The sequence below is a fragment of the Aulonocara sp. 'chitande type north' Nkhata Bay genome, linkage group LG20 (assembly GCF_057382095.1).
Source record: "Aulonocara sp. 'chitande type north' Nkhata Bay isolate Kocher_YH1m ecotype deep benthic linkage group LG20, A_spYH_male_GT1.1, whole genome shotgun sequence".
In the NCBI taxonomy this organism is placed as follows: Eukaryota; Metazoa; Chordata; class Actinopteri; order Cichliformes; family Cichlidae; genus Aulonocara; species Aulonocara sp. 'chitande type north' Nkhata Bay.
Genome location: NC_141363.1, coordinates 1,026,433 through 1,043,725, shown reverse-complemented (window position 1 = coordinate 1,043,725; position 17,293 = coordinate 1,026,433). Strand labels below are relative to the sequence as shown.

General features: G+C 41.7%; 2 protein-coding genes and 1 non-coding gene across 6 annotated transcripts; all 3 read right to left on the bottom strand.

Annotated features, from left to right (window-relative positions):
* Window positions 1-83: 83 nt before the first annotated feature.
* LOC147304731 (mitochondrial glutamate carrier 1-like) lies at window positions 84-4,613 on the bottom strand. 4 transcript variants are annotated; one of them, XM_086276783.1, is made up of 11 exons: window positions 4,459-4,587; window positions 4,099-4,213; window positions 3,868-4,022; window positions 3,354-3,479; window positions 3,049-3,104; window positions 2,457-2,547; window positions 2,253-2,371; window positions 1,953-2,148; window positions 1,692-1,849; window positions 1,518-1,593; window positions 84-1,399 (listed from the first exon to the last, which is right to left on the bottom strand). In XM_086276783.1, the coding sequence occupies exons 2-11, from the start codon at window positions 4,102-4,104 to the stop codon at window positions 1,240-1,242; spliced, it is 1,143 nt and encodes a 380-aa protein (XP_086132909.1). In that variant the 5' UTR covers window positions 4,105-4,213; window positions 4,459-4,587; the 3' UTR covers window positions 84-1,239. The 4 variants fall into 4 exon arrangements, with proteins under 4 accessions (XP_086132909.1, XP_086132910.1, XP_086132912.1 ...); XM_086276784.1 differs by having other exon boundaries at window positions 4,099-4,195; window positions 4,459-4,582; XM_086276786.1 differs by lacking the exon at window positions 4,099-4,213 and having other exon boundaries at window positions 3,868-3,963; window positions 4,459-4,613.
* A 403-nt stretch (window positions 4,614-5,016) lies between these two features.
* On the bottom strand, window positions 5,017-5,933 carry LOC147304730 (follitropin subunit beta-like). The gene is made up of 2 exons (XM_086277633.1): window positions 5,630-5,933; window positions 5,017-5,383 (listed from the first exon to the last, which is right to left on the bottom strand). Exons 1-2 carry the CDS (start codon window positions 5,789-5,791, stop codon window positions 5,072-5,074), a joined length of 474 nt encoding a protein of 157 aa, XP_086133759.1. The 5' UTR covers window positions 5,792-5,933; the 3' UTR covers window positions 5,017-5,071.
* A 2,688-nt stretch (window positions 5,934-8,621) lies between these two features.
* LOC147304729 (Nuclear RNase P) lies at window positions 8,622-8,913 on the bottom strand. The gene has a single exon (XR_015126763.1).
* Between the last annotated feature and the right edge of the window lie 8,380 nt (window positions 8,914-17,293).

The following is a 17,293-nucleotide window of genomic DNA, read 5'->3' as shown; positions in this document are numbered from 1 at the left end:
TTTCCCATCAGCGAGTGATTACAGACTATAACATTCAACACTTCAAGCCACACACACTCAACACAAACAACAGAAATAAACGCTGCATTTACAGACATTTATTCAGCATTTATGTATTTACAAAAAACTGCTCTAATTTGGCTCCACTTTGCACAGTTTGAGAAAACTGAAGAAAAACCTGCATATTTACATTGGTAGAACAGTTTAAATGACTTTAACCCATGAAAAGGTCGAGCAGGCAGAGAATCTATCATTACACTGTTTACTGCCTCTGAATGCCTAACATGTCATTGTGTGTGTGCTCCTGCCTCTCTGACAGCTAGAAATCAGACAGACAACCACAACAGACTAAGAGAACATGGCTACATGTAGGTCATGTAGCACCTTTTTTCTTCCACGTTTGGTCCCAAATGCCAAATGAATCCATCAATAAAGTCTTTACCATTAAACAACATTTCCTTTACCACAAAAATGTGGTTCTCGAAAGTCAGCTGCAGGTGGCCTTGTTGGGCTTTATTTGCAGAGTTAAAAAACACAAACAAAAAATACACAGAGTTGTGTAGAAGAGACTCACAGTGAGCGCTCAAAACTAAAATTCACTTTAGATCAATCACAGTTGTGTATGTGGTGCGAGAACGGGGAACAGGAGACCTCTTAACCAAACGTTTCTTCTTCATCTTTTCTAAACCATCATCCCTAGCTGACAGAATTTGGGATGAGGTTATGCCCCTTTTTTATTTATCCTCTTAAAACAGGACGGAAGTGAAGTAAAAATGTTCTACCACTATTGTTTTATGCTAATTGGCACAGTTATGTCTCTTCATAACATTAAATACCATCACCTCATAGTTGCCAAGATAGAGCAGTTAGATGGAAAACCAGATTAGGGTTGCAATGAAAGGCAGGTGATGGAGTAAAGCTGAGAAAGCAGTGAATAGTCTGGTGCCCCTGAAGCAGAGCTCTGGGCAGGTGAGGAAAGCTCTCTCTCCCAGAAAGATCCAGTGAAGCACATAGACTGGTAAACTTCAACCTCAGTCTCTTAAAAAAAGAGATCTTCATGCTAAAGTCATATTTTTAGACCATTTTAAAATGAATGGCATATCTATGATCCATTTAGCATTTTACTCGAAACCTCCAACAATAAAGAAGGTACACAAAGAGCTGGATCCATTGCTACACTCGGGGCATAGCTGCTGTAATTTAATAAACCAGCAAAGGTTGGAAACAGCTTTTTTTTTTTTATGCAGAGCAGATGTTGTAGGGTGTGTACCCCAGCAGGAACTCTCCAACACCCACAAAGTACACAACCTGTGCAATGCCAAAGAGCGGGGCTATGACAAGGGCCCGGCAAGTAGCTCCCTTGAGGAAAGCTCCAGGACCCTCTTTTCTCAGGATCTTCCTGCAATTAACAAGACAAGCCCAGAATTAGTCTTTGATTTATGCTATCGAGGCCAAGCCAAGCAGAATGTTTGTTGGTGATGCTGAGAATCCAAAGCTATGATTTAAGCTATGTTCACCTGATACAGTCCACCACGCCACTGTACGTTTCTTCATTAGTTCCTTTTCTGAGTGACTGGAGCCTTGTTTTGACAACTGCATGAGACAGAAAATTATAAATTATGCAAATAATAAAATGATGTTCTTCTTTAAAATGTCACTTTACTTCGTAGTGCACCAAATGAGTCTCTCACCATCACAAGGACTGACAGCCACAGCGGCGATGGATCCAGCCAAGCAGCCAGACAAAAAGGACCAATAGAAAGGGACGGATGGGTCGTCAGATGAATGCTGGCCAAGCTGGTGCACATGTGCAAAAAGAGGAAAGTACACAACAGAGAACGGGATGTCCCTGAAAAGATAAAATACAAACAAACATGTTTGGATTGATAGACAGAAAGATGTAAAACTGGTTGATTAAACATGTGATATGGCAATACATTTGCACATCTCACCTCATCAATGTGGCCCCAAGACCCCTGTATAGTCCTGTAACACCCTTGGTCCTCAGCAGCTCTCTGGTGATCTGTATGGCAGAAGTTCGCATGGCTTGAGGCCCAGGGACGGTGTTATAGGAACGGCTAAGAACTGCGCTGGCCCTGCCCATCTTCAGAGTTGTTACAACAGCGGGCATCACTCTCTGCTGGGCAGCTGGCAGAAACAGGAAATCTAAGTATTTTAGAGCTGAAACACCCCCAAACACCAGTTTTGTTTGGGGGTTTTTGCAAATGATTTGCAGATGTAGATGGTTTTACCTATCCTGCCTGCATCCTGCAGCTGGATCTTGAGCATCTCCATGGGTGTGGTGACAATGACCTGGCACATCCCCGCACAGCATCCCGCCAACATCTCCTTGAACACTGTCAACTTACCACTAAGGACCCAAACACGTCGATTAGATAAAAAATAAATAAATAAGAATGACACTGGATGTTAATATGTTCTTAAGTGCTACTCACCCATCTTTGCTCAACATGTGGCGAAAGAAATCATTAGCAGCTAGTTTGATGGCTTTCTCTGGGGTTACCAGGGTTAGATTTACTGCAGCACCTGCAACAACAAACCTGCTTGTGACAAACTTCCTCCTAATGAAGCAAAGGTGCAGACTTGCTGAAACATATTAACTCATCAGTCTGACAGCACATTTCCAGTGCAGGAAAACAGGAGTATAGAAACTATCCTGACTGTAGGAATGTGCAAAGCAAAACGGAAATGTTTAGCAACAGAACAAAATAGCCTGCCACTAAGCTACTGTGACACAACTGACTGCATTTTTCGCTGCCTTGCACCAAACCATTAATGGGCCAGTTTACTCAGGCTTTGATCCAACACTGAATGTGACTCAGCATCTGTGCGTCTTATTAAATTACCCAGTCTGGTTGTATTGGTTCCACCAATTTCAAATAAGGTCAGGCAATTAAAATGTGTCATAGATCTCTTTGCTTTTACATATATCTGCCAATGTAGGTGATGGCAGTTCTTGCAAAACTAGATAAAGGACTTTGGGGCAAACAATCACTTGTAAAAACTGCAAGTATGGGCAAGTATTACCTCTGTACATGCCAAAGTAGCCCTCAGATTTAACTGTCTTCACTAGGCAGTCCATCCTGGTGAGAAACATGAGATTCACAGTGAAGGTTGTTATCATTCAGTGTAGCAGAATGGTGTCATTACAACATAAGTGTCACTGAAACATAATGATGACACAGCAACAAGAACAGGAACTTGCATAGTAGAAACAATAATGTATTCACATGCATTTTTAAGAAGAAGAAGCACTGGATTATGAAGATACAAACTATACTAGTGTTGTCTCAAACTATCAGTGAGTTTTCATTTGCAGGTGCCGGTCTTACATGTTCTTGTAGATTTGCTGCCCACTGCGCTGGTTCTGCAAGCGCGTCTTGGCCAAGTCGATTGGGAACACACAGGTGACTCCTACCATGCCTGCAATCCCTCCATTGATCAGTTTGGCTGGTAGACTGTACAAAGGCAAGTCGCAACAGACAAGGACATAACAATCATTCTTTTTCCCACCATTTCTGCAGTTACACAAAGAAGGGCGTTGACAGGCGAGGCGAGAAAACCTGCTCAAACTAAGCTGAAGTAATATGAAAGCAACTCATTATGCTTCTTGGTGTGTGACCCATACTAGTGTATCTCTTTGTAGAAGCTATAGAAAATAACTTGTTGACAAAGTAAAGCAAACAACTCACATATAACTGTAATAAAGTGCTACACATCGGCACAAGAGCAAAAGACAGGTGGCAAATTCTGTGTTTATTGTATAAAACTATTGGATTGACAAAAAAACAATTAGAACATGCCTCGTTCCTATTATCTCATCTAACTTGGTGCACAGGTCCGTACCTTATCTGTTGTTGCTGGGCCATGGTTCTTGAATTTGGTGAGTGCAGAAGTTGTTTTAGCACAGAGGGAGAGCAGGCTGAGAGTCCCTGAGAGACACTGAGCAAGGCAAGAGCAGAAATAAGCTCAAGGTGATATATATAGAGGAAAGTCCGGCCCTGCAGAGACAAGGATAAATTTGACTCTCCACCCACTGCATTACCAGCCAAGTTAAAATCAGGGTCAGTTACCCACCAACATCAAAGCACAATCCTAATATCCAAACCAAGGCAGGCATACACCCATCTGCAGTGTGTCATTTCAGATGAATCCAGCTCTTGTCTCGAGGCGTCTTGATTGCAAACATACACTCATACAATGGATAAAATCATAAATTAAAAAACAAACAGCTACTGCGCCTGATAATAACGTGTGATCTGAGTTAGAAAGTTAACTACATCTGCTCTGCCTAATTACAAAAGCTTTACAGTTTTTTGCTTTTTGGTTGTTTTTTTAACCCGTCCTGCAACTTTTTCCCGGGTTGTTAAATTTATTTAGATGTGAAAGACATAGTAAAACATCGGAGCTGTATTCGAAAGAATCGTGGTTACTTACGGAAAAGAGCTGGGACAGCACGCCTTAAAATAAAGACTTTAACGCTGCTTCATATCCACCATCGTCTTGGTTAATAAATTAATGAATGAGTAGAAAGAGGAAGGAGACAAGCTACAGCTAGGTGCGCCTCAGACCTGACTTGGGAACCAATAAAAATTGATTCTCTAAAAACTGGGCGGGACAAACAGACCATGACGCAACATTTATAAGCGTTTCTCTCAGACATCAGCCGAGTAATCCTGATATCTCTGATATGGTTCGTGCTGGCTCACAGCAGGAACCCATTTCCTGGAACCATCATTCTTGCTATTGTTAGGTATTGTACTGGGTCTGTTCATGGTCCAGTTTATTATTATCGCCACCCAACCCCCTAAGCTAAGCAGTAACCAAATTAGCCTTTTTTTTTTTATTTAATTTATTTTTTATTTGTTTATTTAAATGTTTTTATTGTAATTTCACACTTTTAGTCATAAAAGACAAAAAAAATCACAACTGTATTGCATGAACAGACTGTTTTATTGCAATATCATAATAAACTAGAGAACAGAACATGAGATGCACTACAATAACATCAACACACACAAACACGTAGTCATTTTCATTAATAGCTGAATCACTTCCGTGCAAGCGCGCTGCTGCTTGTATTGGAGTATTGTGAGATCTCCACAGCAGACTGGTTCTGTTTCTTCACACTGTCAAGTGTCGTGAAGCACTGATCATAAGGGATACGGCTGGTCCGGACGCAACGGTGTGTGCGTGTGTCACAGCGCCTACAGCTGCAGCAGTGGGCTGCGGGATAATACAGCTGTGGGTTGACATCCTTGGGACAACCAGGAATATGGGCAGCCCGGTACACCAAGGATAGAGGAACACAGCTACGCTGGATCAAGAAAGTCCTCCCAAATCGTCCCCTCAAATTAGTGTCCTGGAAATGAGGAAACAAGGCTGATGACGACAATATTCAATGAGAACGGAACAAGGTGCCATTAAGATTTTTATATGATTAATATGTGAAAAATCCGCAGAATGTGTTACAGTTTGATATGTCATCATTACCTTCATCACATTTATTGTTGTCTCAAATATTCTCAAAATGTCCATCATACAGTTTGCTTAACCTTTACATCACTGAGTTTCCATGAAAAGTGTAACTGTGTGCAGAAGTTGTCACCTGGGTGTAACAATAGCCACTGCAGATGGTAGTGTTGATGGCCACGCACTGGGTGCAGTCTTGCTTCTCAATCCATAAAGTGTAATTCTTCAGCATACAGGTATACACTGCACCAACCATCAGCACACACAACAGCAAGGATTTCAATGCAAACAGAGGCATGCTAAATCTGTAAACACACACGAATGTACGGACAATTAAAGATACATGCAAGAAAACAGAATAAACAGATGCAATCAGAACGCTATCAATGCAACGTTTGCTTAGTTTCACGCAAACCTAAACTGAAGAGAAAAAAACAAACTGTGACATATGACCTTAGTGATATCTTGGAACTACAGAAGTGTCAGTTCATTGCAGAATCTGTTATGATGAGACGAGTTTGGTTCCCTCCTGTTCCCCTGGAAGTATCTGAAACTATAAAGGATGCCCATCCGCTTTTATGGAAACCTTAATCCACCCTGAGTGCCCCAGTAGACTTTGGTATACATCATTATTCCAATAATCGTGTCAATATCACTGCAGGTTGAAAATGCTGCCACAACATCTGTGCAAACCACAAACAACAAGTTATGCAACTCCAGCCCCGACCCTCAAACATGTATGGCTGGGCAAAACTGATCCATGTGACTGATTCCACACGTTTTAGGTCGTGAGACGCGAAAGAGTCAAAGAATATTCCTCAAACTCAGTCTCCGTTTAAAAGTGCATTCAAACTTGTGTCAGTAAAACACATTGTAAGCTCCTCATTTAGCAGAGTGAACGCTCACTCGTTGTACTTAATGATGATGATGTTTGAGCAAACAAATCGTTTATAAAATGTGGAACTAGAGAAACAGATTCCTCTGTCTTTATGTTAAAAACAATTAAAGAAAAGTATAAAAGTTCCGAATAGAATCAAATGGAGACAAAATCAGAAATAATCTCATTTTACTTATGAATTCTGCTGTAAGTGTAACTGCTCATATTGGTTTGGCCTGGCTGATGCTGGGTCAGCCCATGTCCTACAAGTAAGGTAAAAAGGGTATAGCCTCTTTAGCTAAGCCATTAATGCTCCCATAATTCCCATCTGTTCTTAACAGAGGTGGCCATATGCCCTCAGATTTTTCCTCACTAAATGTTGTAAATAAACACGTTCAGCCAACACATGTAGGAGAGGCCTTTAAATCTGCAGGCATTTTAAAGAACTGCACATGTATAAATTTAAAAATTCAAACTTCATTAATTTTATTCAAGACTCAACTTTACACAATAACCGAGATATAAAATTTAAATGAAAAATATGCAATTTTGTGTATAATTCTAAAAATCTGAGAAACCCCCAAATGCAGCTTCTTTTTCTTACAGGTTAAATCTCTCAACAGTAAATGTATTTCTAACTTTGATTAGATTAAGCTTCCATTTTTCTGATGATAAACCATATAAAATCCACCCTGAAATACATTAACTACGCTTTATTAAATTATTCATCTTATACTCACCATGCAGTCTGACATTAAAACTTCTTTATTCTTGCGACCTGGTCCCTGATGTTGTCACTCTGTTTTCGCTCTACATTTAACATGACGGTCACAGTTATATACTGCAGCCATCAGATAATTACAGCAAACTGGGTCGTGGACAGTTCACCAATTATCTGTGCCGACACACATCCCGCTTTTTTGAGACCAGCGGATTATTATTTGTATGAGGTATGAGAGAAGAGAACAATCAAACTGATTCATATCTCTCTCCAGACATTACTGTGTCAGTTTAATACTACACGGTACATATTCTGATTAGTGAAGATCAGGGTTAACTTACTTAAGTAGCAATATTAATTACATAAATATTTACATTTTTTGACTACTTGCAATAATCCTTCCATAGTATATGGAACTGGCACACAAAGCTACTATTTCATTTAGAAACAAAACAGGTTTGCACACTTTCAAGTAGCATGCAGAAAAATCAGAAAGTATGCATGTTAAACAATTTAAAATATTTGATACTTACAGGTTAACCTGTAGGTTACAATGGGAATCTTAAAGATGTTTTGAGATTTAGCAGATGCTGCTGGGCTGGTTTGCTGTTCTGTGCTTAACTGCTGTAGTCAGTCACACAGATAGAAGGATCCAGAACTCATCTTGGAGTAGGCCAACTCAATAGACATCATTTCATTTGCCTCCTGTTCAACCCACTCTGTGAATGTGTTATCACTGTGGCATCATCAGATGATGTTCGAGGTTAAACTCTGTGGCTCTGTGTTTCAAGATCGTGCGGGCAACACTTCGTGTTCCAATAAGGCTAAAAAGTGGGGCAGAAACATGAACTGGTTTTGTTTGGGGGCCAAACTGAAGCTGTGCACCAAGGACAGTAGGACACAATATGATCACGGAGTTGTTTTCTGAAAGTTTAGTTAAGTGGTTACATGTTAAACAAAAAAGCAGTATTAAATAAAGATCCACAGTAAACACTTTACATACAGGTGCATCATCCGTAAAGACACCTAAATTACAATGCCAGTATTTTTCAGCGTTGTGCACTGTGCACCTCAAGTGTTCCACTGAAAATGCATTATTTTTGTATGATAACTTGCACATGTAAAGCAGTATGTCATAAAAAAAACAGGTTCTTGGCACTTCTTGTGTCTCACCAATGTCATATGCACAAACTGCATGTGAATATAGGCCAATGCAAGACCAAACAAGCGTATTAAGAAACATTAACATTCATCATTAACATACATGAGGAAACAGATGCTTTCAGTGTCTAAATCCAGAAGCATTTCCTTTTAACCTTGTGTTTACATTGCCCTCTCTCACAGAGAGATGTGAATATTTTGAATATGAATATTTCCTACAAGCATTTCATGTGAGATGCAGATTTATGATTTGCATTCACAATGTTGTCTTATGCGTGTGCCACAGTCCAGAAAAGTCTACTGTCATCAAGAGGACATAAATGACCCTCCAGTCACATGATCCTTGATGGTTTAATATTTGTGCAAAACATGGGGGGAGAGTAGTCTGAATTGGGTTGTGGAGATCTGCCCCAACTCATTCATCGCACTCAATCGCCAGCCGCGAGCGCTTCCAAGTCATCAGAGAGATGCATCCACCTGCCAACCGGCTTCTCCTGCTACACCTGCTCTCATTGACCCACGCTTTCTGTTCACTCGCTCACCCGGATTCAGGTGATGCCCTGCAAGGGCAACGATTGGCTCTTCTCTCAGACCTTCCCCAAGGTGATTGGTGGAGTGACAAGCACTCGGCACGTGACCTCTTCAATGAGCTTCCTCCCACGGATTAGCACGCGCTGCACACCAGGTATAACTAGGGTCAAAAAGACGCGTGGAATCCTTATCACGGTTTGTTGCTTTAACGAGTATTTTGGGAGGGTTAGAATTTGAGCTATCCCAGAGGGAAACATAATTCACAAATGTGTTTAGATTGTTTTTAATTTTATTTTAATTAATTTAAATAAAAGAAGGAACTGAACGCCCCGTTGCATTCTGGGCCGTTCAGTACACGCCGTTCACTGCGATTATTGTTATTTCGATCAAGAAGACTTTTTAAAATGTATTTTATAGCGCAGAGGGAAAAAAATATAAGCAGGAAAACTTCAGCTAATGTGTGAGTACAACCTGTTGGTTGCTTTTCGTGTTGTTAGTGACTTTATAGGAAACCTTTGTCAAGATAAGGAATTTAACAAATAACATTTCAGCCCATGCTTTCAGAAGATCTACATCAAAGACTGATGTTTGCTCCATTACGACTACATCGCTGAAATCGGCTACAATAGAAGACGAGCAGCCAAACCCAGACGTGTATATAAAGCTGTGCTTGTATCCAAACACTAGATGGCAGGCAAGCACAGTATCAGACTTGTCTTCTCAGCTGTGAGGAACTCGTGTGTTCCTGCATCTTGTGATTTTATCAGCTTGTTTAACTCTCGCCCACAGGCAGCTGTAAGGTGAAGAGTATAATTCACACAAGCAGAAATGTTTTATGAAGCTCCCAGACCCCAAGGAGATATAATTAACTCAATGCTCAGAGGAACAGGTGTAAAATGAATATGGCCAGATCACAGATGGCATGCAGGGAAATTTGGTTCTGAGCCCACAGAAAAGGTATTTATTGTGTTTTCGTACGAAGGAAATGAGGCTGAGTCGCTGTTAAACGGCATAGCTTTCCTAAACACGTGCACAGAGAAAGCTCCGTAGGCGGCAGTGAACATCCTGCTTCCTCAGTCATATAATAAATGGTCAAGGCAAGGTCCTCTTCACACAGCGAGACAGCCACAAATAAAGAGTGGATGTACATCTTGATGGGGGGGGGACAGTCCAGATTTCCAATGAATGAAATCAGAAAATACAGCATCACCAAGGACAACATGTAATAATCTGTTTTCTGGGGCCATAGAAAGGTGCCATAACGCTGATTTTAGAACGATTTGTGTTTTCTGAGAATATCGAACAGCTCAATATGTTCTGTCATCTGAGGCTTTTGCTCCCTACAATCAGCCTATTTTAAGTTGGGTAACAGAGAGATTTTTAGTACTAGGGCCATTTTTGGAAGGAAGAAGAGAAACTACTTTGACCCAAATCATCTCTGGTGTCCTTGAAGACACTTATTAAGAACCTCGGGAATCTGGAGAACACCTCTAGACAGCTCTTCTCCACTTCTCCTCTACTCTCCTTTGTGATCTTCCCTGTCCTAACTTTTATTCCACCTTCCCTTTTTCCCTTTTTAAAGACAATGTTGGATAACACCTCCCACCCACTCCATGACATGTTGGTCAGTCACAGGAGCTCGTTCAGTGAGAGACTGAGATTACCGAAAAGCACCACTGAACGACACAGGAAATCATTCCTGCCTGTGGCCATCTCCCTGTACAACACATCCACTTAACACACTGTTTGCTGCTACAACTACACATGTTTCTTTTCCAAATATTTATTTATAAGTGACTTATGTATGTATGTATGTATATATATGTATATATTGTACTATTCTTAGTTAGCGTATTGTCTGTCTTGTCTTAATGTTGGTTTAAAATGGAGCACTGTAACAAAAAATAATTTCCCCCAGGGATCAATAAAGTATTCTGATTCTGATTCTGATTCTTTTTGTCTGTGTGCACCTTCACTTTCACTCACACAGACCCACAAGGCTCCCACAGGGGCTCAAAATCAATCTCACGGTGCTTAAAATAATCAACCTAGTTGAGGCAGAGGGCTTACCAGTAACATGTACAGTAGCTCACGTCCTCACTCCTTATTTTTACCTCCACCCCACCTCCCTGATTGTGAGTGACTGGCAGCCATCTCAGGATTTATTTTGCTTTCTTTTCATTTTAATATTTACCCAGGCTGCCATCATTTCATTTGGAGTTCAATTTTTTTGTCATATAGTTCATATAAATGATTGTATTGTAAGCTGTACTACATCTCTTGTCGAGTGACAGCTGGGGAAGACTCTTGCTCCTTACCATCGAGAACTGGATTAGCACTGGTCTGATGACTGGATGGATAGATAGGTGGCTGGATGGGTGAAGTCATGTATGGGCAGGGATTCTTATATTTAGATCTGATTCCACATGAGTACCAATTATTTTCTTTTTCTTTTTTTTTAATCTTGTAATGTCACTGCTGTAATTTTCATCATAATCTAAATAAATATTTTCGTAAAAACGTGCAAATCTACTCTATGTACAGTTGCGGTCAACAGTTTGCATGCACTCATCATGGGCATGAAAGTCGTGGTAATTTGGGGCTTTTAATGATTGATTTTTCTGGAATGATTGTACACAATACATCTTTAATGACTAAAAGAATATTACTTGTGTGCTCAAGTTTGAATTTAGTTTGGATTTTCTCTCTTCCACACGAGGTCAAAAGGATATACACAACCTTAAAACAGTATATTGAGTTTATGCATCCCACTAATATTTTTGGTAACCATCAACAAGCTTCTGTCATAGTCTGTCTGATATTTTTGGGGAAAAGCCTAATGTTACCCTGCTTTATCCGTTGCAAAAGCAGTTTTGATGTATGTTTGACATAAATTTGCTGTTGGGACTCCCAATCATGTCAAACCATCCAGCTGTGGGCTTTCTTTGGCCCATTTGACCATAAAACCATCTCCAGAGGCATTTGTCTCGTCCACGTGGGCAGCTCAAAATTTCAGTTGAGTTTGAGTTGAGCTGAAGCTTCTTTCTTGGTCAACACCGTCTCAATCTGTGACAATGTAAAACTCACCTCACTGTGGACATTGACACTGGTGTTCCAGCAATTTCCATATCATGGCAAACACTGAGGTGTTACTGAACATCCTAACCAACCGCTCATCTTTCAGATCTTGTCAAAGTAGAGATGCATCTAAAAAAAAAACTTATACTTAATATACGATTGTTTGGTCAGTCCAACGAGTGCTGTCATGCAAATCCTTTTTATGCTGCAAACAGAAACTCGCAATTTGCATCACTCAGTATCACTAATGATAATTAAATAGGCTTTAATTATTTTCAAGTTCAAAGGCACTGTAAATCCTTCAGCACCACCACTAAAATAATTACGTGACTGCATGTATGTATTTGAGCCCGTATGTATATATGTTATTATAGCCTCTGTGGATTGGAAATCCTAAATGAATTCAAGATTGTGCACCCAAGTGTTCTTTTTGAAAGTAATTAAAGATAAATGCTGTACAGTCAAAAAAGAACAGATTAAAGAAACTAACGGCCCCAAATGACCAAGACATTCATGCTCATGATGAGTGGGTGTAAACGTCTGACCACAACTGTACGCGCATGTATGAATTTAAGTAATTCACACCATAAATGTGTGGGTGCAAGATGACTCACTTACTGTACACGTGTGTGAAAACCTGCCTATTTACTGAAAAAAGAAGGGCGATAAAGGTTGCCGGCTCCACCTAATTGGTGGCACCTGTCACAGTAAGTTTTGACCCCTAGAGAAATATCATCGATCACCCGGGACAAAAATAGCATCTGGAGCCCAGCTTCCAGCCAACAATGAAACTTTCTCCTCCTCACTCGTTCTGGTAATTAACAAAATCATTCACACAGATGAATCTAGCTGACGATCTTCAAACAATACCCATTCATACCTGTTACAACCTTTAACTAATGAGCTCTCCTTCTGTTTGAGCTGCTACTTTGAGGAAAACATTTGAAAACTGCAGCATGGCCCAGGTCAGATCCCAGAGACACGTTCAGTGAAAAAATCATGCTTTGTTTTCCTTTTTCTTTTCTTGTCTCATATTATTGATTTTTAAAGATATGCAAATTTGTCCCAACACAGTGCTCAAGTCAAGGAGGCAATGCCCGCCCTACATCACAACTCAAATATAGCTACACCAATTAAGGCCAGTTCTTGTATGCTACACTGGGCATGTGGAAGAAATCATTCTCCATTACTGTATTATAATTCTCTTGATGTCTGATTGTGCAGCAAGTCAGTGGATGAAAAAGACGGATAACTTTGGGGAGGAGCAGCACGCTTAATTGGATTCTGCATTATTGTGAACAGGACTGTAGAGATGACAGAAATGCTCCTGATTCAGAATCGTTCATTAGTGGGCAAAATAAATGGATCAGGGTGTTAAGTTTAGCCCTAATTATTCTGTTTATCTTTTTGTTTAGTCCCTTTATCTCCCTTCCTTGCTTCACTACAGCTGTCAGAGTAGGAGTAAAGTAATTGCAACCTGTCTCTGGTCTACACTGGCCATCAGCCCAACATAGAGAGCCAGAGGAGGGCCACAAAAAGAAAAGAAGTGGGAAAAAAAGATGCGTTAACAAATAAACTGAAGGGGGAGGGTGGGGTGAGTAGACAATGTAGAATCTATAACAGCGAGAAATGGAAAATATAAAGGAGAGTGACCAAGTGAACAATGCTGATGAAGATGAGAACGAGCGGAGAGAGGGCCGGCGAGATGAAAGGATGGAGGGTGAGCAGAATGGCAGAGGGAGAAGGGGAGGGTAAGCTTCCGACAAAAGGAAGTGGGAGACAATCCAGTAAGGCACATGGTGTGTGTGTGTGTGTGTGTGTGTGTGTGTGTGCGCGTTGGTTTGTTTGTTTCTCACACATGTTTGAGCACCAACATGGTAAAGGAGTGCAAGCAGTAGCTGGTCACAGCCCCTAATAGCATTATATTACTTGGTGCCAAATCTGAAAGGCTAGATTGCAGGCTGTTAGGGATTTAATTCTAAATTAAGCCTGTAAGGAGAATGTTTGCATGTAAATCCATGTACCAAACCATTACTCTGTGTGTGAACACAACAGCTAGAAACATGAAATTATAGTACTGAGACAACTAAGAGAATGCCGAGCTTGGCTCATAAAGCTGTCAGATGTGCGCACACATATGGATGTGTGCTCAGGTAAGGCTAATAATTACTAAGATGCTAAATGCACATTTTTCAACCTTTCATTCAAGCCTGTGAAGTTTATATCAGCTGTTAAGCCTCCAAACTCACACACATGCAAAGATTCACATTGAAAAACGATTGGAGTGCAGCTAAAGCGTGAGGAGTGGAGGAACAAAGGGGAAGCAGAATGTGACAGAGTGAGTGAAGGAAGGCCAGAGCACTGACTCTCCTTCTCCATGGCTGCTGGCCTTGAAGCCTGCTGACTCCGAATGGCACGTTTGGCAAAGGAGTGTTTACTGTGAGTCCTCAGAGCTATGATGCATTTTAATCTAAATATAAGGAAGTATGTTTTATTGTTTGCTTTGATTGCACAATTTGGCTCAGCTCCCTTTTCAAACATGTTTTTGTCCAAAAGTGGCAGATCTTTAAAGTGGGGGTTTGGCTCAGTGTTGATGCACTTATCGAGGTGAAGGTCAGTGCTTATTATTACAAATCCTATGACTCAAAATGATGGTTCGCAATAAAGCATAGTGGTCACATCACACATCTGTACCAACAAGTACAAACCCTACTCCTGTGCCCTCTTAACCATACTATATTTATTAGAATGCACAGCAGTATCATTGAACAGCATCTTTTTGAGCAGACCTGCTTATTTTCTGATCGTATATATTATTTGAACTTGTGGAAAATGTTCACTTATTCATATATCTCAGCAAGAAGCCTACTTAATAGATGGTATACTTGAAAAAAACCACAAGGTCACTCATTTATTCAACAAAATATCAAGCTGTAATTTTATTCTATTGAACAAACATAATATGAAAGTTGGCATCATAGGCTACAGTGTCCCCTTTAGCAACAATAACTTTATTGAAACATGTGCAAACATACATGGAAATCCAGTATAAAGAGCAAAAAAAGATATTTGAAATTTGAAAGGCAATATCTGACATGACCTCCTTTATTCTTAAACACAGACTGAATTCTCTTAGACAAACTTTCTTGTAATTTCTTGAAGTAGTCTTCAGAAAACGTTCTCCAGGCTTCTTGAAGGATATTCAAAGCTCTTCTTTGGATGTTGGCTGCCTTTTGTTCTGTTGTCTGTCAAGATGATCCCACACTGCTCCAGTGATGTTGAGGTCATGGCTCTGAGGAGGCCAGTCCCCAGAGCTCGTACCTGTGATGGTGACTGATAAGTCTTCTGTGTTTTTCTATCCAGGGAGGATTTCCCTGCAGTGGCAGTGTGTTTGAGGATGCCGTGCTGACAAATGAAGCATTTGGCACTCAGGTGCTTTCCAATAGGTCAAAATGTGACAGTACTTTTCCTTAAACCAAAACCAACAGAAATGCATGGCCCATCACAGAGCCTCCATCATCTTTTACTGACGGCTGTAGACACTCACTGTTGTAGCTCTCCTGACCTCGGTGATTTGAACCAGAAATTAGACATTTGGATGGATGGATTCATCACTCCATAAGAGATATCGCCCCTCTGTTTCAGCCCAGTTCTTGTGTAATTTGGCATAACCCCAACCTTTTCTGCCTGTTTTCCTTCCTTAAGAATGGTTCAAAAGCGACCCTTTCACCATTTGATGAGGCTTCAGTAACAGTGCATGGATCAATGCCCCCCTCAAGAAAACTGCTCTTACCATCACAAAGAATATTATCATATGGCCAGAGGGTGCCTCTCAGCAGCTGCAGGACTGTTTTGACAGGACTAACTGGGATATCTTTGAACATCAGGACTTGGAAATGTTCACAGACGGTGTCCTCTGCTATATAAAACACTGCATAGACACTGTTACAGCAGTCAAACGGATCCGGGCTTATCCCAACCAAAAGCCCTGGATGACCCGGGAGGTCAGGCAGCTGCTGAAGGAGAGGAACATTGCGTTCAGGTCTGGCAACAGGGATTACTACACCACAGCCCGATCCAACCTGAAGAGAGGCATCAGAGAGGCAAAGGGGGACTATAGGAGGAGGATCGAGGACCATTTGAAGAGTAATACCAGCCGGCAGGTGTGGCAAGGCATCCAGCACCTAACCAACTATAAGATCAATCTCGGAGCTGCGGACGGTGACCTGGAGCTGGCAGAGGAGCTGAATATCTTCTTTGCCCGCTTTGAGACCAGGGTACCGGAGGTATTGGAGCCACAGCAGCAACACGCCACCCATAGCAGCACCACCCTCACCCTGGAAGAGCACGAGGTGAGGCGCATGCTGCAGGCTGTTAACCCGAGGAAGGCGGCGGGTCCTGATGGTGTGCCAGGTCGAATATTGAGGGATTGTGCAGGACAGCTGGCTGGGATCTTCACCAGGATTTTCAACAAATCCCTCGCACAGGCGACTGTCCCACTCTGCCTGAAGTCCTCCACCATAGTCCCCTTGCCTAAGAAGCCCCACATCACCGGCCTGAATGACTACAGACCGGTGGCACTCACCCCAGTGGTAATGAAATGCTTTGAGAAGCTGGTCCGCAGACACATCACAGCAGCCCTGCCCCGCAGCCTGGATCCACACCAGTTTGCCTACAGAGCAAACCGATCCACGGAAGACGCTGTAGCCACAGCACTCCATGCTGCATTAACTCACCTGGAAGAGCATGGTAGCTATGTGCGGATGCTCTTCGTGGATTACTGCTCAGCTTTTAACACCATCCTTCCACACAAACTGGTGGCCAAGCTACAAGACCTGGGGCTTCCATACAGCACCTGCATGTGGATCAACAGCTTCCTCTCGGGCCGTAGACAGAGAGTCAGAGTTGGCCATCACACATCCTCAGCCCTGAGTCTCAGCACTGGCTCACCCCAGGGCTGTGTGCTCAGTCCACTGCTCTACTCTCTCTACACACACGACTGCACTCCTCGCCACCACAGCAACATCTTTGTGAAATTTGCAGATGACACCACAGTGGTGGGGCTCATTTCCAAGGGAGACGAGTCTACGTACAGAGACGAGGTGGAGCAGCTGACGTCATGGTGTAAGGCCAATAACCTCCTCCTCAACACTTCAAAAACCAAAGAACTCATAATAGACTTCAGAAGGAAAAAGGCAGAGATCCAACCACTATTCATAAATGGGGACTGTGTAGAAAGGGTGGCAAGCTTCCGCTTCCTGGGAGTCAATATAGAGGAGAACCTTTCCTGGAGTGTGAACACCTCCGAGCTGCTGAAAAAGGCCCAACAGAGACTGTACTTCCTGAGAATTCTCAGGAGGAATAACATCACACAGAGACTGCTGGTGTCCTTCTACAGAGCCACCATTGAGAGTGTTCTAACTTACTGCATA

What these genes read in the sequence shown, in the direction of transcription:
- LOC147304731 (XM_086276783.1), bottom strand. An exon ending in CAGCAAATCTACAAGAACAT is followed by an intron (nt 3,105 to 3,353) that starts GTAAGACCGGCA and finishes GTTTCTCACCAG; the next exon opens with GATGGACTGCCTAGTGAAGA. An exon ending in CACATGTTGAGCAAAGATGG is followed by an intron (nt 2,372 to 2,456) that starts GTGAGTAGCACT and finishes TTGGGTCCTTAG; the next exon opens with TGGTAAGTTGACAGTGTTCA.
- LOC147304730 (XM_086277633.1), bottom strand. Translation starts at nt 5,791, where the DNA reads ATGCCTCTGTTTGCATTGAAATCCTTGCTGTTGTGTGTGCTGATGGTT. An exon ending in GTGGCTATTGTTACACCCAG is followed by an intron (nt 5,384 to 5,629) that starts GTGACAACTTCT and finishes CCTCATTTCCAG; the next exon opens with GACACTAATTTGAGGGGACG.